Raw genomic sequence first — 25,578 nt, forward strand, 5'->3', positions numbered from 1 at the left:
GAAAAAAAAAACCGTGAGGTTGACCCAATGACAGTTATGACGTCACCACATAGTTAGTACTTTCCAAGCGAGATGGCACGGTATGCATCGTTCGGAGTTGAAGTAAAGTAGCTGGAGAATTGGCGGTGGGAAACGAGTCGGAGAGGTGCGATAGAGATCGGAGGCTACAGGCTACAAACGTGTCAGTCACTCGAGGCATCTCGAGGCACTTGGTCGGTCTTGTGTCAGATGTGAATTCGTGTTAGTTGTGTGATGCATCAAAATACTTATCACAATTGACCATCATCGTTCGACATCTTACTCAATATTACAATGATTTATGAACTTTACGCACTTCGTAGACTACGATGTGACATTCGTTCGAATATGTCATCGATGATTGTTCATTTTTGTTCCGAATTTGAATGAGAACGACGCGTGTATTTGGTGTATTATAACGTACGAAGTAATTGGAAGTGAGTGCCAATCCTGAGCACCGGTTGCTGCAATTTTTCGTTGAGATAAAAATCAAGAGGCGCGTTCTATACACGCGAACTCGATCGAACGTTGGCCGGGTGCATTTTTCCAGTCTCTTGCTACAAATTCACCCCTCGCGCTCCTATCTGTCTCCTCGTGAAAAGAAGAGTTCGACATCAATCAATCAAAATCCACGAGAGGTGGATGTTACGAGTGCTTCCACAATGAATCATAATAATTATCCTAGTGATGCAATGTTTCGCAGACAATTGACCATTGATTCTTCAGAATTTCGTAAAAATTCGGTCAAACCATGTAACTGCGAGATGGAATATTATTTTCTGATGAAATAGCGAGTACCACAAAAAATACTCGACCAGACGAATTTGTAGTGCGCGATAATATCACAGCGTTCAATCGCTCATTCCGCAACGACATACAGTGTCCACGTGATTTCGTGACATATCGCGAAACTAATTACAATTACACACTCGAAAAGATAAACACCTGCTATTGGCAGCGTCCGAGCATAGATAAAGAGAAATACATCGAACAGCGCACTTTTCAATCATTATTTATTTCGAAATTGTGACACAAACGATATTTGTCCTCGTAAGCAATATTGTAGTTGTACAAACGGAGAGTCCCTGCTCAATGCGTATGAGAGCATCGAATCGAATTTACTTTCGATTCATCCCAGGAACACACGAATACGCGAGAGAGCTTGTCGATTGGACATAAGATCGTGCAATAAAAATTTTATTCACCATTTTTGTGCGTGTTTATTTTTCCCTAATTTTGTTTGTTGATTTTATTAGCTGGAAAAAAAAAATTATTCTGAGTAAATCGACTTTATCAGATCGTAATAGAGACTAATAAAAAATTTTCGTGATGGAAGACTCTCAAGTGCACGGCTCCAGTACAGTGCTGGAAGAAACGTTCTACATTACGTCGAAAAAGAACACTTTATATCGCGTCAAATTGACAGAGAAGGGTCTCAGCCTTCAAAAAGAGAGCAACGGGGCTACGAAAACGGAAACTATCGGTCTCAACGACATAATAGGATGCAGGTGCCTGCGTTCGAAGCGTCGAAACGCGGGAAGCTGCGCTTGCCGTCCCAGCGTCTCAAAAAGTCAGCTGAGACTCGTTGAATCGACCGAAACGTTCGGTGCATGGGATGAACACGATACATCCGCATATCTGTACATCTATGCTTACACGCTGAAAAAAGCGAGGGTCAAGGGAGCCCGAAGACGCGAAAGAACTACCATCACGTTGCGTTTTCGTAGCTTCGACAAATATGAAGATAATCTTCGTGAAGCCAGTCGATGGAGGCTCGCCATAAAGTGTCTCGTTACCAGGGTTGCCGTGCCAAAAAATCTCCTCAGTCCCAGTCATAGCAATCTCGAAACGTTGCTCAGTGGTAAGAAATGCAGTTTCTTAGTTCCCATTTTTTTCCAATCTTATTTTACTTACATTAACATTGTTAATTATGTGCATAATATTTCTTAGATAAGCATGCCCCGCGATAACGATTTATCTTTTTCATACAGACGTGAAACTTCACTTTGGTTATACATTGCGAAACTCATTATGAAACCGTTCGATGCTATTTGTCTTTGTGTGTTTCTAAATGTCGAAGTTTTTCTATGCTTATCTTATCACTCAAAGGGAAAAATTTGAAAAATTTCGTAATTATGACAAATTTAGAAAAACGTGTAGAAAATAATATTCGATGGGTCTGTTCTCGTACCTCCGTCGATTAGAATGAGAAACACGGAACTCATGCACGTTAAATGCTTCATAAAAAATGGCGTCAAACCTAATGTATCGACACCTTTGAATTTGAAGATCGTCCATTCGCAAGGAAAATTTTTTGCAAGGAATAAATTCACCTCGTCAACGAGAAAATTTTTCTTTTTTTTTTCATAATCACCTAATCGTGACTGGTGGTCTTGTATTTTGAGCTCCGAACACGTTTCCAATTCCTCCGTCCGGTTTTAGACAAAAACTGGTTAATGCACGTCAAACATCGCAATGTCGAGCTCCCCATGTGTGAATGTACACAACGAACGTTTTTTTCATTGAAAAAATGGAAAAACTCGTTCCGTCATTTGCAAAGTAACCTTTTTTTTTATCTACCCGTCCACACTAACAGTTTTCCTGCTCGACATGTCGGAGCTGTGAACGCGAAGTTGAAAATTCATACTTCGAATCTTATTCGCCGATTCGAGTTATTTTTCATGGTAATTTTAACGAATTTCGATGAATTCTACTGAATTCCGTAGTCAAATAATAACACGGTCGTACATATTTCGACGAAAACGTCCAACGGGGGTTTCAAGTGTTGCTTTAACCTTGAACAGCGGAGGTGTTTTCGCCATTTTTTTCCGCGAAAAAGCAATATTTCTCCTTAAGATGATGGATCAGTCGGTAATCACACCTCGAATTTTTGAAATTAAAACTCTTTGACATCGTTCGTCCGATTAAAATAATAAAAATGTCATCGTACGCAGCACGATCGCAAAAATCCGATGACATTTTTATTTTTTCGATCAAACGAACGATGTGGAAAAAATTCCTTTTCAAAATTTGCAGCTATCTCTCTCGCACTCACGGTTGTGATTACCGACTGATCCATCATCTTAATCTCCATACACGCAAAGTGTCTCGAAGAATTGAATTTTGTATCGAGAATTTCGAGGCAAATTATTGATGAATGTTTCTGAATAAAAGTTTCTTCAATTTGCTCGATCCGGCGGAGCGGTATTGAAGTTTTCTGCGGTATAGAAGGTGCGCGGAATAACTTTTTCTTCCTATTCAATCTACTCTGGATAAATTCTACAAAGAAACTCAAACAAAGTGGCTACGAAAAATACAAGCAATTTAGTTCGAGAAATACGAACGTCGCCATCTTCCGAAACTGCACACCAATTCGAGACGAACTTTAATGAAATTTAATTCCAACATATTTTTTCAGGGTCAAACTTTCCACGATTCGTCTTACAAGCAACTAATTTGTGTTAGAAAATGGGTTTGAAAAATAAAAACGAAAACACCCCGACGAGCCCGTTGCTTCGAAGTCGTAAACAGTCCGTTTGTGCACAGTGAATATTTGAAAAGAATAACAAACCATCGATGCTCGTGTTTGACTCGACATAACCGAAGGCGGCGCACGTGCGTGCGCGTGTGTTGAAGCTTATGCTCATCCACGGATGAGAAACTTTAACGAGCACGTCCTACCTGATAGAAGCAGAGATAACGGTTGGGTTATGCAACAACGTAATAACGTCTGTTATACGTTCAGTGGCTTTCGCTGTCTCCCTTGCCGATGCGGGGACTAGCGGAGAGCAAAGTCCTAAACCATTGCTCGTATCTAGACCCAACGTCATCCGCATCGTTTCTCGTTACTCGAGCCTCCCATGCAACTCCTTCCTCGCTACTGTTGTCGGGTGACCACTTTTTGCGTTTTATACGAGCCCGGGGATCATTCGCGTAGGAGATTCAACGATTAAAATCTTCCTTCTCCATTTTTCTTGTTCGATTTCCTGATTATGCGGACACGTAAATATACCTTGTAGAATTCCTCTTTTGCATGTGATACAAAAAGATTTTGTTATTCATTTTTTCACTTTATTTCGCAGAAGGAATAATCCTATGAGTCGTTCGGCATTATTTTATTGATTTTTTATTCAAATTCATATTTGAAAAACTACATGTTTACAAATTTTACAATGACACTGATTGAATCTATTACTTTTAAAACGGTGATTTACGATCATCTGAGCGATTGAAAATACAAGAGAATGGCTTGATCTCTCGGATTTCCGTTGAAGAAACACATTTTATCAAGTTTTTCTATATTTTTTTTTCATTTTCGCTAATTTTGGTTTGGTGCCCGTTTTTTTACGTTGCAAAGAGAAAATGGATTTTCGATAATTCAAACGAATGAATGAAATTAATTTACCAAAGATTTATCGTTGCACGGACGAAACGAAGCGGCTACCAAGATTTTCATGAAGGTTCGTGCACAGTGATTTTGGGAGCTCGAAACATCAAAGCCTCCGTGGAACTAAACCAGAACCTGCAATTCCCAGTGGCGGGAAATTCAAATTACTTTTCGACCATGAACTTTTGCAATTTTTGCAGAAGTCACACTGCAATTTTTTTCGATCAGTAAATAAATAAAAAAGTAGATAGAATATGCGTTCGCAGTGGATTTTGCAGCGACGGAAATTTCCGAAAGTAGAAAAATCCAAATTCTTTGAAAACTGATAAATTTAAAACTGTCATTTCGTCGTCGGGCTCGCTCCAGGATAACCGATTTCCAGTTTAGAATGAAAAACTTTTCACTTTGAATCTGAGCGATGTGAGTTTCGACGCAGAGTGCAGTATCGTGGTGATGCGACGTCGAAGTGTAAGCGACGGCGTGTTTGCGCTCGGATCGGAGAACGCAGGTGTCGCGCGTGCTCTCGTCCCTGGTAGTTTCGACACGGGAGAACAAACAGGGAAGCCGATGAATTCAGTTATGAGGGTGTACTCGGCGACTAATGCTTTGAATATCGAGAGTCCTCGCGCTCGAAAAGCTTTTATTATTTTTCTATAATGTGACTGGGCATTGAAACGGTGAGAAACGTTCTCGGAGTGCGAAGTCAATTTGCATTGATCGATTCGAAAATCTCGTCGTTTCTCAGCCGTTTCTTAAGCCACTTGGAGAATTTCGAAGAAAACTTTACACCGCCGTTCGTGAAGCACCGTTTCAGCGCTTTGTTATTCACGCGGGGAGAAGAACAGAAGCGAATAATTGGTCGGTGCAAGCCGCGGGGTGGCGACGGAGCATTGCTCAACGCCGAAGGCTTTCGATACCGAAGTAATTAATTATTCGACAGATCTGGGGCTGGGTGCTCGTGCATGGGACATTTTAGAATCGATCGCGCCGTCCGTGGCCTTCGGCACTTATTTTGTTTTCGAGCCGGTGTGTCTGGGATCGTCCGGGACCGGTGCAGACTCGGAGTTGCAAAAAACTATCGGTTTGACGGGGGCGAGCCGTCGTCGCGGATCGAGCGACCGTTTTTTCCGAGGTTTTTTTCCTGCTGTCAAATCAGCGGTTTCGGAGAACTCTCCGTTGCACGGAGGTCGACGGGCGCTAACCACTTTTTAGATGGTGCTCGAACACGTCCGGGATTTTATTTTCTCTGGAGACGGTCGCCGGAAAAAGCTTCACAAAAACCAGGAACTAGACTTCGGGACGGAATCTCAGTGGAAAAAAACGTTCCTTGATCGAAACGAATTTCGCCTCTTCGTTTACGCATTCGATGATCGCTGAATCGATTTTATCATTGAGAGTGAGAAAAACATTTTTTTTTCCAACTCAAAAACAGCAAAACAAATAAATCTTTATTTGTGTTGTATATCGAAAATGGACAAATTTTTATTGAACTGGCTTGATGAAAATTTAGGAGATAACAAAGCAATCGTTTCTCTGTGCTATACGAAAATTAAATATGTTTCATATTTGCCTTTTCAGCCCACCAAATTTTTTTGCTCAATATAAAATATGCGAGGTGTCGCGAGTATAAAGGGGAAAATTAAGGTAAACTGGATGGATAGCTCGACCAAAAATTATATCTGATTGGAATTTCCGTACTTCGTGACGCAATAAAAATCTGAAAAAATTCAACAACATTTGGAAAGCTATGAACAACAATTATCGATAATAATATCGCCCAAAAGTTAATAACAAATTGTTTAAACAATTAATTATTCAATTATTTTGCGGTGACCTATTGGTTTTCTTTTACGAATCAAATGTGTCTATTTTTCCGAATGCTCATGAATTTTTTTCGAATTTTCGTGGATTTTTGAAATTTCTTGAAAAAATTTTGAAAAAAATTTTCAAAAATTTGAATTTTGGATATGTTTTAGAGGACATATTTACCATCAGTTTTGAAAAGTCTCAAGGTTACTGGATCAAAAATGTACAAATAGAGCCAGTTAAAAAATCTAAAAAAGGGAATTTCAAAAATCCACGAAAATTCCGAAAAAAATCATGAGAATTCAGAAAAATGCGCACTTTCGATTCGTAAAAAAAAAACAAGGGTTTACTGTAAAATTGTTAAAAAATTATTTATTTAAACAATTTATTAATAACTTTTGGGCAATATTATTACTGCATAATTGTATTGGCACTGCAAAATTCAAACGCTTATAACTCGAAAACGATTTGAGATACAGGGCTACCTTTTTGCATAGGTGTTAATCTGAACAAGCTCTTCATTCTCTGATAATTTTGGCAGAATTTGAAAAAAAAAATACGAATCCTACGACGTTTTGAAATTTTTAAGAAAAGGGTGTCAACGCTCCAACTTCCGGAAATTTGAAGATTTATTACTAATTTTTTTCTTTATAAATAGATTGTCACAATAGGAAGGTTGGTATTGAATTTGGGAAATATCGGCTGAGGGGTTTAAATTTTATGATTTTTTGAATTTTACGAAAATATGAGTTTTTCGAAAAATCCGCTTTAATTTTTGGTAATTAATTTGGAAAAGTTAAAAGTCGACGAATAAGTTAAAATTTTATTTAAAAAAAAGTTAAAAATTCCAAATTGCTTTCTCAAGCTTTTAGAACAATGCTGAAAGCTTCCTCCCTGAGGAAGCCAAAATGAAAAATGTAGCACCTCATACAGTAAGATTTGAGCATCGTGCATCTCGACCAATCTTGAGAAAGCAATTTGCAAATTTCAATTTCCAGCGTATTTTTTTTATTGATTTTTTAATACGAGTTGGGCCAAAAATCCGAAAAAATTACAAAGAGCTTCCTTCGGTCAGTACTAACAGATAAAAAAGTTGCAAAAATTTGTCCCTCCGCAAGGCTCGAGTTGCATCATACAAAACATTCTTCTTTTATACCCTGCTCGCACGTCGAAGCAACGAATCCTCTCCTGGACGGCATCGCCCCACTTTCATTCGGATTAAGGCTGCATCCGATCGTTGCACTCTCCGAAGCCGTTTAATTTCCCATTCGCACAAGGACCCCGTGCACGCCCGGAGAACGCTGCCCAGGAAATCCGGGAAGCTTTTCGTCCCCGTCGCTGCACCGTCATCCGCAGATTCTTCGGAGGCGAATCACCTCCGAAAGAGTGGTCGATACTTTTGAGAATTTTAGTTGCATCGTTAGTTTAACCGATAAACGATATCACCGCCACCTTTGGGGAGTGCATTCGAGGGGCACGCACACCGGAGGGCAACGGATTATTGATTAGAGCACATGCTCGCACGAAAACTCTCGGAGCTTCTCGGCAGGCGCCTCCCGTTACCGTTGCATCGCTCTTACACACTCGCGGACAGCACACTCCGAGACCTCGGTCTCCCCGCGCGCCCTCGTATGCATGCCCAGTCCCCTTCACGTGGAAAAGGGAACACGCAAAGGGCTCCTCGCAGCCCCTTCGTTTCGCTACTCGCTCGCTCACCCAGTAATTCCTCGAGCCGCGACTACCATCAGCAATAAATTAACGGACAGCGTCATCAAGTGTTTCTCTTTTATGCGGGGTGACCGCGGTGCTTCATCAAGCATCGCGCCCCATCTTTTCGACCTCCAAACTCTCGGAATTTTCGGTGCAGGGTTCCCCCAGAGGAGACGATTCGGGGCGCCGACATTCGGGGGTTCTCGTCGCTTTCCTTTACCTGCAATCGCATATAGCAATAATTATATTCTGGTGAACAGAGATTTTGTGCAATTTAACATATTTTGAGGCAACGAAGTACCAGTGAAAATAATTTGGCAAACGAACATTTCGTATTGTTTTTTTTCAATTTCCATTTTCCTGATCGTACGCCTGGTGCTTAACTCCAATTTTCGGTAACCGCTGCACCGATATTTTTGGCTTTATTAAATTTCTAATTTTCTTTATCCTGCTCGAGATATTGTCATCGTAAATTTTGTATTTTTACGCCAATTTATTGACCTCTCATTCCATCGCTTCTCGATCTTCTTTTCAGTCGATCAAGTTTGCTCTGATTACTCGAAACGGAAAATTATTTTCCTTTTTCGATACAGCGACTAACGATGGAAGTTTTTAGCTGTCACTGAATTGGAGCGAACAAATCGCAAGTCGTTTTTCGCACGTTTCTCTTCCGTTTTCACTATTTTTCACTCTCATTTCCAGTTAAAACTGATTTGAGCACTGGAATGAGAAGGTTGTTCGTCGAACCAGGGGGTGGGGATCAAATATTGGAATGTCTAAAATTTCGAACAATTAAAATCTCGAGTTTATAAACTTCGAATGATAATATGGAGACAGGTAGATTCGACTAGAGCTTTGAATGCGAAAAATAAATAAAGCAGAAACTGCAAGGTTCGAAGCACGTTTACATCGAAAATAGAATGTAACAATCGCCCATAGGACGATGACTAAAATATCGATTTTTCGAAAATTCGACTATCACTCTTTCGATTCATAAATTACTACGGTCAGCGATACTGTGAAAATTCACAATTTTGAAAATATAATAACGAAAGACCAAATATTATTGAGGTTAAAATACTGAAACACCAAAAAGTCGAACAGTCAAAATAGCGAAACGTTAAAAAGTCGATCGATAAAAATAGATAAATGCAGTGGAGCTCCAAATACACGCGTCTCACTCACTCACTTACTCAGACCGGTCATCTCGAATTTTAAACATCGCCATTTAAACTATCGCCTTTTCGAGCCATCTCTATTCTGCATATCTAAGTTTTATAGGCTCGAAAAATTCACTTTCGATTTTTTGCTACTCTATATTCTGGTCTGTCTGTAAAACAATTAATCTCCATTTTGAATTCGAAAATATGAACTTTTGACATTCGGATGGTCTGTTAAAATTGCATTCGAAATGAAAACTATTGAAATACATATTTTCGGGTAAATACGAATTAAAAGAAGGATTTTTTTTATTATACACGCAATCTGCCGAATAGTCGATCGGGAATAAGAATTTCGAATTACTTATTTTTCTCCAAACTGATATCACAACTTTAAAAATTTCGAAATATCGACCGTTCTACAATTCAGTTATTCGACATATTGAGCCCCACCCGAACCAAGTCCCATTCGCTAGAACGAAAATGTGGTTCATTCCCACTGTTTTTTTTTCAATGCACCAAATTGTTTAGCATTTTGAAAAAATGCAGTTGAATCCGCCGCATTTCAGCTCGGCCGAGTGCCATTTTCTTCGATGAACATTTTTTTTAGTGCGTTTGATTAATCCGTTAATTTAGATTTGAAAAAATGTTTATCGAAGCGCCTAAAAAGTGTGCTCGAAGATGGAACGAGTTGGGTGAAGAAAATAATCATTTGCTGGCTTAGGTAATTTTTCTCTTGTGAATTTTAACGATTTTTTGAAATAATCAGCCACTCAAGAAAAAAGTATTTGGACCCGCTGCATTTTCGTCCCGCCCTGGGCTCGGTTCGACCAACATCTTGGTTTCCCCGATTATGCGCGAAGCCACGATAAACTCGCGTGGCGGCAGGAGCGAGAATATTCGATGCTTGTCAATCATTCGACGTCTCGGAGCGAGTCTCCCGCTCAGTAAGAATCGTTGTGACGAAGCGTCGATCAGAGTTTATCGGAAATATTCTGAAGTGAGCGCGGAGGAGAGTTCACGGTCTCATGACGAAGTTTTAATCTCGAATTTCTGCGCGAGATCGGCACGCTCGAGGAGGAAACTAAAAGAGCCTCGAATCGAGGCTTCCCGTTTCTTCTTATTCGCTGATTTTTTCTCAATTTCGTTTTCTCTACCCGAAGATCGATGATTTTCAGAAACGGGAGCGCTTCGTCGCGCGTGTACCGGAACTCCTTCGGGCCGGTCGAACCACCCCAATATCCGGAGTTTTCTCGATCATTCGAACTCGACGTCATTTCATCTCGTTTCTCCGGATAAGCTTCCGGTTCTCGGGATCAAGCGTGCGCTTGCGGTGCCATTCGAATCTCGCATTCTCGACCTCAAAACGCTCTGATCGAACTCCTCGAATGACAACTTTGCCGCGCGACGATTTTCTCTCCTTTTTGAAGTTCACCAAAAAACGTTTTGAACCCTCGAACTTTCGAGGGAACAAAGGAAACTTCAAAGCTGGAATTTCCTTGAATTTTTATGTTTTCGTTTGTTGCGGAAGCTCGAGAATGCGATGATTTTGCACGCGCTTCCAGAAACCCTGGGAGGTTTGCTCGTCGGGAAAAAACTGATCGAATGAAAGGATGAACGATTCGCAGGTTCAAATTTGCCGAGGAACGGAGACTCGGTCCCTTCGGAAGAAGCCAGCGCGGGGTGTCCAGTGACAGCGAAAAGCTTGTCAAATTCAATTGGCCATTCGGAGAAAGTTTCCGTCTGCAAAGTTCGGTGGTTCCGATCCCACGGGCCGGCGACCTCATGCAAGCTCGATATGCAAAAAGTATTTTATGACAAAAGTTTCGTGGCTCTCGTGCGACGTCGCTCATTTTTTGCGGTTGGAATCTGATAAGCTCCCAAGACTTTTCAAAATAATCTTCTGGTTATTTCGATAAAAGTCTTAGCTCGAGCGACGAGAGGGGCGGGGGAGCACACCGAAGAAGCGCAGCTGCTTCGGCGGTGAGAATGTGAAAAACGCTTTGAAACGCGGAGACACCCTCGGTGATCGCGAACCCTCGAAATAATCGCGAGGGTATCGATTCCACTGAAACTAATACTTTCCAAAGTTTCGAGGCGTTTCTCCCACGCGATTCGACCATTAGAATCCATCATGAGGCATTGAAAAGGTTTTAAAAGAAAACAAGCCCGCTCGCAAGAGTTGAGATGACAGAAACTCCGCCGGATAAAAGCCAATGAAAGACACGAAGACCTCACCTTCGGACGTGGCAAAAATCAATAAGCCGTTTCAGATTTTATGAGGCTGCGAAGTTGCGAAACGTCGAAACAACCGAGTCCGCTGTTTGCTCGACGTTTCGAGCGGAACCTCTATAATCCTTACGAAATTTCAATTCATCGCACAAACACGACAATAACCCTGGAAACTGATAAATGCTCGCGAGTGGCTCGAAAAAGGGGAGAAAGCCGCGAAATGAGACTACAACGTTTATATGGCGTTTTGGGTCTTTCCGCTAAGTGTGAAGACTCGAGTCTAATCCCAGTTCGTAAATTCATTCACACGCCTTTGATTTTAAGAAAATTATCAACGCGCTCCATCGCTTCAAGCTCCTCGATCGATTCTCCACTCGAGAGTGCATCGACGAATGAGTTTTTTGAATTAATTATCGAAGCTTCCATCGCCGCGACCAGCCAGAGCTCGTTTTTCATCGGGACTTCAGCCTGCGGGTCCCACGAAGTATAATTATGGGCAAAATTTGCATGCTAATTTCCGGAGCGCTCGAGAAAAACGGAATTCCGGTTGCATTCGAATGATGCAACTTCGTTGCGGTCCGACATTTTTTGTCGAGCATTTTTTTCGGTTCCGTTGGAGCGAAACGACCTTTGAAGCTGCCATTCGGACAGTTTATAGCGCTTTCTAATGCTCCGTAATGAGGGCGAACGAGACTGCACTTTTGGATCGAAACAATCGTCGTTTCTACCAATCGAAATGGTCGCAGTTCGTATACGAGCACCGAAACGTTTTTGCGCGCTTAGACAAAGCGATTCGTAGATTTCTGAAACAAGCTATTGGCCGAACTAACGAGTTTCGAGGCAGCTGAAAAAACTCATGTTGAGACTACGAAATATAATGGTTCGATTGATTCAATAATTAAGATTGAAACAAATATTTACCGAAGCAATTTAAAAGTGATCGAGAGCTGATAAATGCAACGAGTTTTTCCAACGAAATCGCTTGGCATCGGTCATTCGGTCGATTGATCAAAAAAATTCGACGATTTAGCTGAACAAACAAAACGCATTTAAGGACATACAGACGCGAGGCCTCTTTTTAGACAACACTCTAATTTTTTTTGGTCTTACAATCCAAGATTTCTTTTCTATGCCTGCGTGAAATTTCAAGACCCCTTATCGACTGCGTTTGGTTGAAATATTAAAAGGCGAAAAGTACAGAAATTAACGTGTTGCTTGTGGACACAACGACTTACTGCCCCTTCACTGAGAGAAAAAATTATTGAATTTGAGAACATGTATTTACTTATTAAATCAAAGTATTGTTTCGATTATTTATTTGTTGAACCAAGCGAATCACTGTTGATTTGAAAACATATTTTCATGGATCTATTACTTCATTATATTAAACTCTTATTTAATAGTATCAATTAGATGCATGATAGATTTGATTAAATTTTTATTGATTCGATTAATTATACATTTATCGCATGAAAAACATTAGATTATTTGAATCTACAAAACGACTTCAATACGAAATTGCTTTTTTCGAAAAAATTATTTTCTTGCAATTATCTTGCATCATTATTTTACTTCTATAAATATTTTTATTAAAATAATTAATCTAATTGTTACCATTAAATAAGAGTTCAATATAATGAAGTGATAGATCCATGAAAATATGTACTATTCAAATTAACAGTGATTGTCATGATTCAACAAATAAATAATCGAAATAATACTTTTCGCAATTCCTTTTTCAGTTTATATTTAAGAATGTCGTGATAGTCTAGTGGATAGCGTGCGTACTTTGAAAGATGTAGGTAGGTAGATCGGTATCGAATCCCCATGCAGGTAGGAATTTTTCTTCGATTAAAATGGTTTCAGAGATGCACCATAAACTGTAATGATGACCATCACGGGTAGTGAAAAATAATTTTGCAATTGATAACATAATATAGTTAAAATACATAAACAATATAATATAGTTAAAATCATGGTTCATAAAAAGAATAAGTGGTTCCTTAAAAAACATGCTTGTTTTGAATCATAAAATGTGTTATTGATTCGAACTACATATTACATATAATTGATAAAAAATTGTTAGATCAAAGCAACTACTGTTATTGAAACAAGAATTTATGAAATTGACTGAAATAAATTAACCAAATAAATATACGAGGGAACCAATCTAATATGTTTTGGCGAATAATGAAATAAATGATTTTTTCGCTTCAAAACTACATTTTATTAGTTCTAGTAATTTTTTCTCTCAGTGTTCAACCATCTTAAACTAAAAATTTTATATATTTGTAAATTAGATGTGAGAGATTAAAAGCATCATTAATGTGAGTCGAATCGCGCGGAGTCTAACGGTATAAAAAAAAAAGAGTCTACGGCCATCTGAATTGGTAATATTTAGTCGAAGACGACGAATGGTTACAGAATCTTGAATTTTGCAGGCCCGCACGTCACTTGTCATATACAGCGCAACTTACATTGCCAACGAAATTAACGAAAAAAAACATTTCTAATTGACCAATTTTTTATTCCACGAAGTGTCGGTGCAGGTTGAAAAACTACGAATTGCAAATTCGAGAGGGAACGAAATTGGAGAATTACTGGAATTATTGGAGGCTTGTTTACATCATTTCGTTGGACTCCTACGTGCAAACTTCGGCGTCATTGACATCTGTACTTTCTAGGGTTACACACGGTGATCTTTGTTCTAATCTGTCGAATCGACTACGCTCAACTTTGTCAAACGTTGCCTTTTCGGCAATGTACTATCGAATCATGTGAAAGACTCGGAGTATGTTCTGCAATGAACTCAACTTAAAAATTATTCACGATTAAAAAATTAAGATGACGCTTTTCTACTAATATTCTGCCATTTATGAATAACCGAGGTAATTCCTTTAAACAAATATGAAAAGAGTGTCAACCAACTAATGAGATTTCATTCCCCAAATCCAAATGTTTTTCTCAATTTTGAGTTGAAGATTTCTACCGTTGCACGATGAATCGTCCTGGAACTGAATAATGTTCGAACAGTAGATCGTGAGTGATCGAAACGACATTTTTTCCTCCACATTCTCGTTTTCATGAATTGAAAAGTTTTCCGTGTTGAAATCCGCATAAAAGGAGTGGAACCTAACGAGGTCGAGTGATGCGGATTCGACCAAACGAGAGCTCGATCTAAACATTTTTCTCACGTGCCCGAACCTCAAGACTCATGCTGTTGTGTAATAAACTACGTTTCTCAGGCCCTTGGACTCCTCCTCGGTCGGGATTGCGGGCGGCTCACGAGGATGACGAATCGCCATGAATCCTCGCCTCGCAGTCAGTCCCGGCGGATTATCCTCGACCCGATCGAGCTCCGTCCCCGCGTCCAGATAGATTCAAGGTCACCTCTTCCCCAAGGCGGTACGTGGATCTTGACCCATGACATTTTTATTTACGAAAAAGAGTCAAAAGTTTATTAACCGCGATCAAGGCGACTCATAGAAACGTTCTACGTTCGCGATGACGAAGTTCGAGGTGAAATTAACGCGCTCGCGGGTATTCCCAAAAACGAAATTCGTCGCAGTGACGCAAAGCTCACATTTTCTGGGTCATCGATGTTTTTATAAATTGGCAAAAAATAATTCAAAATTCGTGCCCATTCCGAACGAGCATTAGAGCCGGATGACGCGTCGGAACATTCGTCAACGGCTTCTCAAATGCACCATGAAAAAATTGATTAAAAATGGAAAAAAACGTGATTTAAAGGTTCAGTGGGGGAGGGCCACCGAACGATTTATCATCGAAATACCAACACGTGTTATATTTTATTCATATAACCACGTTTCGACGTCATTATAAATCGAAGATTGGATCTTTTACGAATATTTCCTGAATATTTTCGTCGGTTCTCCATTTTTTTGCATTTCTATTTGTGTTTATAAATATGATTTCTATCTGCTGATTTAAAAGTCCGGACCTTCTTCAACGCGACTTGATGTCCAATGGAGAGAGTTTACAGATTTTTTCGAGAAGGCGAAAACAAACATTTTGCTCAGTTTCAACACACGTGCAATCAAAAGTGTAACTGCAGCAATTTCTTTGTTTTTAGTCAACGGGATACCTTAAAATTCCTGCAAAATGCTGCTGAAGTCAGTGCTTCGGCTCGCCAATGCGACGCCTCTTCCTTCGTTTACACAAAGCAGTTTTTCTCTCACTATTTTATTGCTATCCAAACGTACACGGGCGATCCGATTGTGTGAGTTTTCGAAATACTCGCCGACCCTCCGGAAAATCATTGAAAAGACGCGAATCTCATTTCGGATAATCTGATCGTATTTTCATTTGTTCGAAGAAAGATCTTGAAGCGAGTTTTCCGTACCTTTCTATATTCACTGATCGCAGTTAGATCTCTGCGGTATTTGCCCGCCGGTCAGTTGTGAATGCAAAGTGGTAACGTGCACCGAGGAAAGGCGTTTGTTAACCGAAACAAATTTATCATTCAGTTCGAGAGGGCAGCGCAGTATTTCTGAGGTAAGACAAAATAATTCGTTGATCGAATCGACAGAGCTTCGAGGCTGCTCAACAAATTCGCGTCGAGGCAACGAAATATCGAAATAAACTCACTCGATTATCCATACAAACGAGAAGCGTTCAGTCGAACTGATGATTGAGATTCGAACACGAATATTTATCGAAGCAATTAAAAAGTATGCGAAGGCAAATTAATCGAAAAAAGTTGTTTCAAGAAAATCCTTATGCTTGGGTAATTCGATTGATCAACCGCGACAAGAAATTAGCATGGTTCAGTTGAAAAAACCGAGTCGTTGGGCGCGTGGAACGAAAAACGGTTGGATCGTCCAACTAAATGGGCTCAGTTCCATCAACAGAATTTTTTCCCCAATGTGGCAGTAGCAGAAGGACATAAATTATTAAAAAACACATATGAATTGTTGAAGAGGAAAGTCGGTACAAAAACCGCCTCGCCTTCGGGTCGAATCCGTGCGCGCGTGGCGAGGAAAAAGTCTTGTGCAAGTGACGCAGGTCTTCGGTCCCCTTGGACAGAAAAACAGTCACGAATTCTCAAAGATCAATTTGGGATAATGAATGCGTCAGAGCGCTATGAGGAAAATCTGCAGTCAACATGCACGAAAAAACGAAGGTAAATTGGACGATCTCAGTCACGTGGGCTTTCGTGCGATATCAAGCCGCCAGGAATGTTGTCGAATTTATTTAGCCTCAGTGAATGAGCGAGTTGAAAAAAAATCCTGCGTGAGAGGTCCAACGACGGTTTCCGACCTTAAACTCAGGACCTTGAAAAGTCGATTTATTTCAATGGACTCGAAAACCTCGGTAAAGCAAGGCGAAGACGTAACCGCGCGACGAATTCAATCGTTTGCAATTGTTATCGTAAAATTAATGACGTTTTCTTCCAAATAAAGAAACGGACTTGGTTTGATGCCATAAAACACACAAACTCGTTTGCGCCGAACGCGATTGAATGGCTTCTCTTCACGCGTTTTGTTTCCACTCATTTACACGAGTGGAAAAGCATAAAAAGCGAATAACACACCGTCGAAGGACGCCGATTGTATCAAGTTGGGCACAGCCAAGTAGGCGCAGACTTTTTAATTGCATTTGAGACTCTTTTATTCCCTCCAGTTATACCGCATTCTCATAAAAGGAAAGTGCAAGGTCCTAACACTCGGCTGCAACGTTCTCGCACTCGGATCATTTTCTCGTTTATTTCCTCCGTCACCTCGCCGCTGACCAACGTCGCGAATCATTTCCCTTTGACGATCCTACTCGTTCGAACCCTTTTTAAAATCATTTTCAAACGAATCCTTCGATGGCTGATCGTCGATCGATGGGAATTCCCTCGAAACGAGTTTAAGGGGGGTGCTGCTTTAGAAAATCAAAAAAATCTATTCTTTTCGGGAATGTTTTTAGAATGGACGGAAACAACTCACCACAGCGAACTTTTCGGTATACTTTCGAGAGTACAAAGACATTTTTTCGGTGTGAGAAATACTGTTTGTACATGGTTTATGCGCAGAGTCTGGTCGTCGAAGTCTCTCAGCTGTGTACAATGTGGAGATCGTAATTATTTTCGGGAACAAAAATACCAAATTTTTTTCCATTTTCATATATTTTACTTCCCTATGAACTCGTAAAAACTCATCAAAACTGAACCCAAAAACTTTTTTTTCAAACTCGCTAAAAATATTGAATTTCGCGATTTTTTCGAGTTTTTATTGGTTCATATGGAAGGAAAATATATAAAAATGAAATAAAAAAATTGAAATTTTTGATGCAGATTGTAATTACGATCTCCACATTGTACGCAGCTGAGAAACTCCGACAATCAGACTTAGCATATAAGCCACGTACAAATTGGTATTTCTCACATTGAAAAAATGTTTTTGTACTTTCGAGATACCCTTGAAACTATACCGAGAAGTTCGTTATGGTTAGTCATTTCCGCGTCTATCTTATAAAAACATTCCCGAAAACAATCGATTTTTTTGACTGTCTGAAACAGGACCCCCCCTTAACGAGAGCGCACAGAATAAAATTGAAAATTAAAGTTCGAAAAAAATGGCAAAGAGACAAACCGAGGCGACTTTGCTCACCTCAGATAAAACAAGAATTTCCGCGTGACATCATCCTCGCGATACGTGCACAAATGACGCACGGAACGAAGTAACAAGTGAGAAACAAATAAGCTAGAAAAATATGTATTTCCTCTCTGAAAGTCGAGGCAGCGGAGTAACGACTCTCCAACATCTGCTTGCCACTATTCAAACCGTTTTTTAATCGTCCGAAGGATCTTGCTATTTCATCGCACGTCTAATCGTCAAGTCAACACATTTTTTTCTGTTACTTACATCAGACGAACGATTATTCTTATTTTTGTATCGTTTATTCAAATAATGCAGCTCTCAATGGAAACAATCGTCTTCAGGTAGGGAACGAATCACGTCCGTTTACACTAGTCCAGTTCAAAAGTCCGGGCCACTTGGCTCCACAAAAATTCGTCGACTTTGCCATTTTTTTCCCAACAGAATTATGGAGATTCGAAATCCTACCGAAAAACCACGCACTTTGAAGAAAAAACTGAAAATCTTTTGATTCTATGCATTTTGAGATTTTGCAGGGCACTGCATAGTTTTTTCTCGTCAACACGCGTTTCCAGGCTCCATACAACTGCATCGGTCACTAAGGTCGGGGTTCTAACTGCCTAGTTCCATCAAGCAAGCTTTAACGCATCGAAATATCAATACGAAGCCGGCGTTTCGTTTTGAGTTGGCACTGTGTAAAAACGTGCTTTAGTTATTGCAAAATAAGTTTTTCCTTTGTTTTTCATACTCCAAATGTTACATCCTTTCAAAGGGAAGCTAATATGATGTATTTGAGGTGCTGGGTGTGCTAAATTCATTCGTAAATTTTCCTGATTTCACCCCCCCAAGTGGTGCTGCGCGCAGCGAATATTAAAAAATTCGTATTTCTCGAGAAAAAAATTGGAATGTCACAATGGATTGGTAAACTAGAAAGTATTTTGAGATGAAATAATGAAAGGAATAATTTTCCTTCAACGTGAAATAGGCCTCGGTCTGAGGGAAATCCAAAAATAATCGCTTTTTCTTTGAATTTATTAAGTTTTTATAAATTTCGTAAAAATACAATGAAATTCATTCGACTCGTGTTCAGATTTAGATTCCGAGTCCATAATTCCGCTAAAAGATTCTCAAGCATGCTGATTTTTGTCGCTCCAAAGTCGGTCGAAGCCCTTAACAGGTGTCACTTGGCACCGGAGCTCGAAGACTTCATCGAGCTAAATGAATTTCTTACGATCGTTTCCCTTCCTCAGTTTCGTGGCTTGGCTCGTTCCGGAGCACTCATCTCCGCGTCCACGGACACGTAACTCGCGGGGCGACGAGTGAATGGGTTGAAAATAGTGGGAAATTAAGGGAAAGGTAGAGAACGAACTGCGGGAGTCTTGATCAGCGAGCTCGCAAACCGATGTAACCGCCGAACAAATTATGAGAGTACGTTAAACGCAACCAGCTTTCTTCTGGATTGCTCCGGCGTTATGTCACGTGCATCGTACTCTCGGTCTCGTTGCGTGCGTACTCCCCGAGTGCATGTGCACTTTTAAGCATCCAGTTATCTCTGCACGCTTCAATCGTCGACATAATCGCATCCACTGGTAGAAAGTCCAAAAGTAATGTGACCTTTCACAATTAACATGCAACAAATCCTTTGATTCACGAGCTCAACAGTTTTTATCAAAATTTATGGGTTTTTAACTAAAAAATGACGAGTTTTGATCGATTGAAGTTTCAATTACAGATCGTTAGCAAATTTTTGCGAATTTTTGCAAAATTTTGTGCGATGATTTTTTTTGCAAATTGAAAGGAAAAAATTTGTTTTTTATTTATTGCGCTTCGATTAGAACATTTTTGCAAACATTCACGAATGAAAATTTTTTTTTATTGAAAATTAGATTTTTTAAGAGCTAACTCATTTCATTCATTGAGTTTTGGATTCGACAATTATTTTCACACATTTTGTCATTTGTATCGATACATTTTTATTTTATCGAAGTTCTCTATTTATTGTATTTTAATTTCTGAATATTTCCAAATATTAGCCAATCGAACTGTTCTCAAATTCAAATTAATTGCTTCCCAACAATTAGGTTTTTTCATTGCTCTCGATCGTCCGTCCACATTGGGTTCTGAAATCCTATAACTTCGTATTTTTCCATCGTGTCGCCGGCAATAAAAGTGTCTTTCGGTAACGTGAAGTCAACCAATAAAAATCGTCGGCGCAGACTCTATTTCGTGGAATATTTCCGTTTCGTCACTCCGCGCACTTGTGCAAGATTAGAAAAGAAAAGTGATAAAATTCGGTCCCATATAGAGTCGTCTTGCCTGATAAAAAACGAGCGAGAAAAATGTTTTTCGTCGAGAAAACAATTTCCAACGAAAATAATCGAGTCGATTTTGTTCCTCGCACGCCTCCCAACTGGCTCGGGAACTTTTACTCGAGCCAACAATTCTGCGCTGTTCCTTCGACGCTAATTCCCCATTTGCTATGCTAATGAAGGTGTTACAAACGTGTTCGGTGCGAGTATAACACTCCACGTAAACAAGCCGATTGTGCGTTGGCCGACCTTAAAGCGAATTTTGCTTCATTACTCCGTCTTACAAAGTGTAATTAATTCGAATGATTAGTTGAAAATTGCTACTTAGTGTGAAAAGATAAAATTCCTTTGGCGTCACGAATCGACTTTTTGCAGCAGTTTTGTGCTGCATCAGCGGGATCGGAAAACGTTTGCAAATGTTCGTTTTCCATAAAAATAGTTTGAACGAATCCTGAAAGAAAGCTCCCGTTGAACTGCCACCGATTTTTTCATTCGTTTTGTAGTAAATAAAAAAATGATTGCAAATTCGTACTTCGCGTAGGCTTTCCTATCGAAAAATATAAGAAAAACTGGTTCCTCGATGGGCTCATTTGGCAAAACACCAAATTAATTGAGAAACGACACGAGACTCTGACGACGTTGGAGTTCGTCTCGTTGGAATGGAATTCCTATTAATCGAGTCTCATTCCGAATATTCTTTTGTCGCAATCCACGATACCGAATCGGCTCGTCGATGCTACAAAGTGGTTCCAGAGTGCAAAATCGTGAGGCTTCGTTGAGAAAGAAATTCCCCTTCAGCGACGAGGGTTGTTCGAGCGACGTTTTTTCTGCTGGTGTTTCAGTGTCATCTCAGAGTTTCCTCCGCTCTTGTCACTCCCTCCATCGAACTGCTCGGATCGGAACATCCGGATTTGTTTTTCTCGGAAATGGCATAGCTTCGATCGTAATTTTGTTTACGGAGACGTTATGACCCGGCGTTGAAGCCGCATTCGATTTCTTATCGAGAATTCCGCGCTGAGACTCGGAGTTTCGAAACTTCGTTAATCTCCAGCTGCTGATATGATTCGGCATTTTTCCCTTATCGTTTTCACACGAGTCATCGCGGTTTCAGAATCTTTAGCAGCGGCTCAGTTGTGCAAGGGATCGAGCGCAGTCGCGGAAAATGCACGGAAAGGAGAAAAGTATTTTCTCTTTCCGTGCATTTTCCATGTGGCTCTGTATCACGTCGCCCAAGAAATTACGAATGAGCAGGATAAATGAATGTGGAAGCAAATGTTTATCGCGTCACGTTCGGGCTATGTGGACAGCTTTCTACTAATTTGTTGGTCGACGTCGAAGAATGACGGGACTGATAATACGCTCGAGACTTCAAGTGCAGCAGGCGGTTGGAAGAGTTTTTTTTAGTCTTCGTTGGAACCAAGACTCGAGTCCGAGACTAAAAATGGGCTGAAAATGAAAAAAATCTAGTGTGGAAAATTCCCTTTTTGCATACTTTTTTCAGATTATTCAATTCTATCGAGTGGCTGTGAAAAAAGAAAAATAAAATGTTCGAACTCGTCGTCCCTTGTGACAGCGGTTTTGGACACGGAGAAGAAAACCTGTCGATCCGAGCGAATTTCGTTTCTCCTGAACAAAACGTACAGTTCGATAAGGGCGACCAAATTATTTCTGAGGCTGAACAATATCATTTGTAAATACTAAACAAAATTGATGGTCGACAGAGCTTTGAGATATGACTGAACGAACTTGTGTCGAGGCTACGAAATATCGTCGAAATGGGTCGATTCGTTTCTGCATTAGAGCGACTACAGTTCAGTCGATTTGATAATTGAGAATTGAATAAATATTTGTTGAGCAACTAAAAAGTATGCTTGAATTCTTGAAATTGTCGTCCGAAAAAAGTTCCTTCAACAAAGTATTCTCTTCGTGCCCTAAAGAGTAAATTGACGATGAAGAATTGAAAATTAAAATCGAAGCTTCGATTTTGAAATTCCTGTTAGATTTTTAAACACTGGTCGTTCAACGGAGGAGCAGTGCAAAGAAAAAGGAAAAATCGATTGCCAATGAGCGGTTGTAGCGCCGCTCCAGCTCCTCATGGATCGTTCATGTGAAGCTACCGCTCTTTTTTTACGTCTCCGAGTATGCAAAAGTGCGTAGACACTCGCCCGTGTGTTTGAGCCCGTGTGTGTGAAAGTGACCAGCCGAGAACGCTCGGTCCAATGAACGTCTAATCTAAATCCATTAGAAACAATATGCGTTACGTGAACAACCAGAACGGAGCTGACGGATGCCTGACAGCACGAAAGTCATCTTGCTGGAACTCTCTAGGAAGTAGGCGAAGCCGGAGCACAACGGGCAAAAATGGCAGAATATATTTTTCGTTTTTTTTCAAAAATTAACGAAAAATAGGAATTTTTCCTCCTCGTTCATATTTTTTTTCCAATTTTCATGTTTTTGCGAATCCCATTTCTTTAATGCTTTCATAAAATACACCTTGACCTCTGCTCTCAAGAAGCAGTTAGAGATAAATTAACAAATTTTTTAGGAGTTCCCCGCTTTGTTCGGTTTTTTGATGAGTTCAACACTGAGAAAAAAATTACTAGAACCAATAAAATGTGAAAAAATGATTTGAAGCGAAAAAATAATTTATTTCATTATTCGCCAGAACATATTAGATTGGTTCCCTCATATATTTATTTGGTTAAATAATTTCAGTCAATTTCATAAATTCTTGTTTCAATAACAGTAGTTGCTTTGATCTAACAATTTTTTATCAATTATATGTAATATGTAGTTCGAATCAATAACACATTTTATGATTCAAAACATGCATGTTTTTTAAGGAACCACTTATTCTTTTTATGAACCATGATTTTAACTATATTATATTGTTTATGTATTTTAACTATATTACGTTATCAATTGCAAAATTATTTTTCACTGCCCGTGAGGTCATCATCACAGTTTATGGTACATCTCTGAAACCATATTAATCGAAGAAAAATTCCTACCTGCATGGGGATTCGATACCGATCTACCTACCTACATCTTTCTAAGTACGCACGCTATCCACTAGACTATCACGACATTCTTAAATATAAACTGAAAAAGGAATTATATAAGTTGCGAAAAGTATTATTTCGATTATTTATTTGTTGAACCATGACAATCACTGTTACAAACATATTTTCACGGATCTATCACTTCATTATATTGAACTCTTATTTAATCGTAACAATTAGATTTATTATTTTAATAAAAATATTTTTAGAAACAAAATAATGATGAATTCATTGCAAGAAAATAATTTTTTCGAAAAAAGCAATTTCGTATCGGAGTCGTTTTGTAGATTCAAATAATCTAATGTTTTTCATGCGATAAATGCGTAATTAATCCAATCAATAAAAATTTAATCAAATCTATTTTAATAAAAATATTTTTAGAAACAAAATAATGATGAATTTATTGCAAGAAAATAATCTGTTCGAAAAAAACAATTTCGTATTGAAGTCGTTTTGTAGATTCAAATAATCTAATGTTTTTCATGCGATAAATGCGTAATTAATCCAATCAATAAAAATTTAATCAAATCTATCATGCACCTAATTGATACTATTAAATAAGAGTTTAATATAATAAAGTAATAGATCCATGAAAATATGTTTTCAAATCAACAGCGATTCGCTTGGTTCAACAAATAAATAATCGAAACAATACTTTGATTTAATAAGTAAATACATGTTCTCAAATTCAATAATTTTTTCGCTCAGTAAAGATTTTGACGATTGACTCAAAGAGCTCGACGAATATTTACATTTCGAAGCTTCGAGGAAACGTTTAGTGAAATTATTGAAAAAAATGAGTTCGTTTCGCTGATCAGGGATTTAGCAAAAGAAAGATTTTCTTTTCTCTTCGATTTTCAAAAAGACGAGAATAATGGATTAAAGTCGTGAAGTTTCGGTGCGCGTTAATTTCCGCAACAATGCAAATTTTCTTCTCACAAATGCGATGTGAGCTGCGGGGCTCCGAGCGACACTGTATTAAACCCACATTTCGTCGCCTTAATCGGATTAATATCATCATAATGGTTCCATCGCGTATTCAACTCCGGAGATTGACTCGTTCAGATTTTTTTCTTCGTCAGATGAAACAGTGCGGCGTCGCGCTCGATATTGCACTGACTTTATAAAGCGAGATCGCAGTCGACTGCGTCGACGCCTTTTTTATCGAGGGCTCGGTCTCAATAATCTTTCGCGCCTTTCAAACGCTCGGAAATTTCGAGAACGAATTCCTCGGGGGGAGCTTTTCCGGCTTGTTGCAACAAAAAACACGCTGACCCGAGAAAAATCGTGGGGAAAAGGCTTCGGAAATGCCATTCGTTCAAAAAACTTGATAGTTTTCATGAGAAAACGATTTTTTTTCTGCCATTACACTTCCGAAGACTCGACGATTGAAAGTTCACTTTATGAGGATTTTTTTCAATATTTCTCGGGTTTTCCTCGTGGATGGATTATTCAGGGTGTAGAAAATGAATCGTCCGCTTAAACGTTACGAGGAAAAACGCATAAATCACGAGCTCCTCGTCGCGATCACCGGATGCGGTGTTTCGTAATTGAAACACGCGTTATTTAACGCTGCGCGTGTAGATCGAACTCGGTGATTCAGCTAATTGGCGGGATTTAATGTCGAGCCGTTGTTGCCTATCGAGAGAGAAAAAGTGAAACCGTCGTTTCCGTTTGTTGACGCACTTTATTTTGTTCCAGCGTGTCCTGGCGAACGCAGAAAACTTTTGGTGCTCCTAAATCCGAAGAGCGGACCAGGCAGAGGACGCGAAACGTTCCAACGGCGGGTCCATCCGATCCTCTCCGAAGCTGAAAAACCCTACGAAGTTCATATCACGAAGCACTCGAATTACGCACGAGAATTCGTTCGCACGAGAGACATTTATCAATGGAGCGGCTTGCTCATGGTCGGCGGCGATGGCATCGTCTTCGAAGTCGTCAACGGACTCCTCGAGAGACCCGACTGGGAACGAGCCCTCGAGGAAGTTCCTCTCGGCGTTATTCCGTGCGGATCTGGCAATGGACTCGCCAAATCCATCGCCCATGCCAAGCAGTAAGTTTCGTCGTTTGCCAAAGCGCGTGCACAAACATTTATCTCGTTCCCCAAAAAATCTTGCTCGGAACATATTTTCCTTCGTTTTCATTGCCACCGCATAAATTCGACCTCCAAAATTTATCATGACAATTCGTTCGACCGAGTTTCGACGTTAGTTCAATCGCACACAACTCTTTACAGAAGTGAATTCATCATATTTTACTTCGAATTTGTGCATTTTTTTTCGAGCAAAATGC

At 39.7% G+C, this 25,578-nt stretch overlaps 1 protein-coding gene across 1 annotated transcript in view; it reads left to right on the plus strand.

The window, feature by feature from the left end:
* The first annotated feature begins 155 nt into the window (after positions 1-155).
* The window catches only part of LOC122410489 (sphingosine kinase 2-like), a 31,402-nt gene continuing 5,979 nt past the window's right edge, over positions 156-25,578 (plus strand). Inside the window, exons 1-2 of the mRNA XM_043418655.1 lie at positions 156-1,879; positions 24,988-25,339. Of these exons, the coding sequence (XP_043274590.1) occupies positions 1,348-1,879; positions 24,988-25,339 (884 nt within the window). The 5' untranslated portion in view covers positions 156-1,347. The remainder of the gene's footprint in view (positions 1,880-24,987; positions 25,340-25,578) is intronic.

Source organism: Venturia canescens, chromosome 1 (assembly GCF_019457755.1).
Source record: "Venturia canescens isolate UGA chromosome 1, ASM1945775v1, whole genome shotgun sequence".
In the NCBI taxonomy this organism is placed as follows: domain Eukaryota; kingdom Metazoa; phylum Arthropoda; class Insecta; order Hymenoptera; family Ichneumonidae; genus Venturia; species Venturia canescens.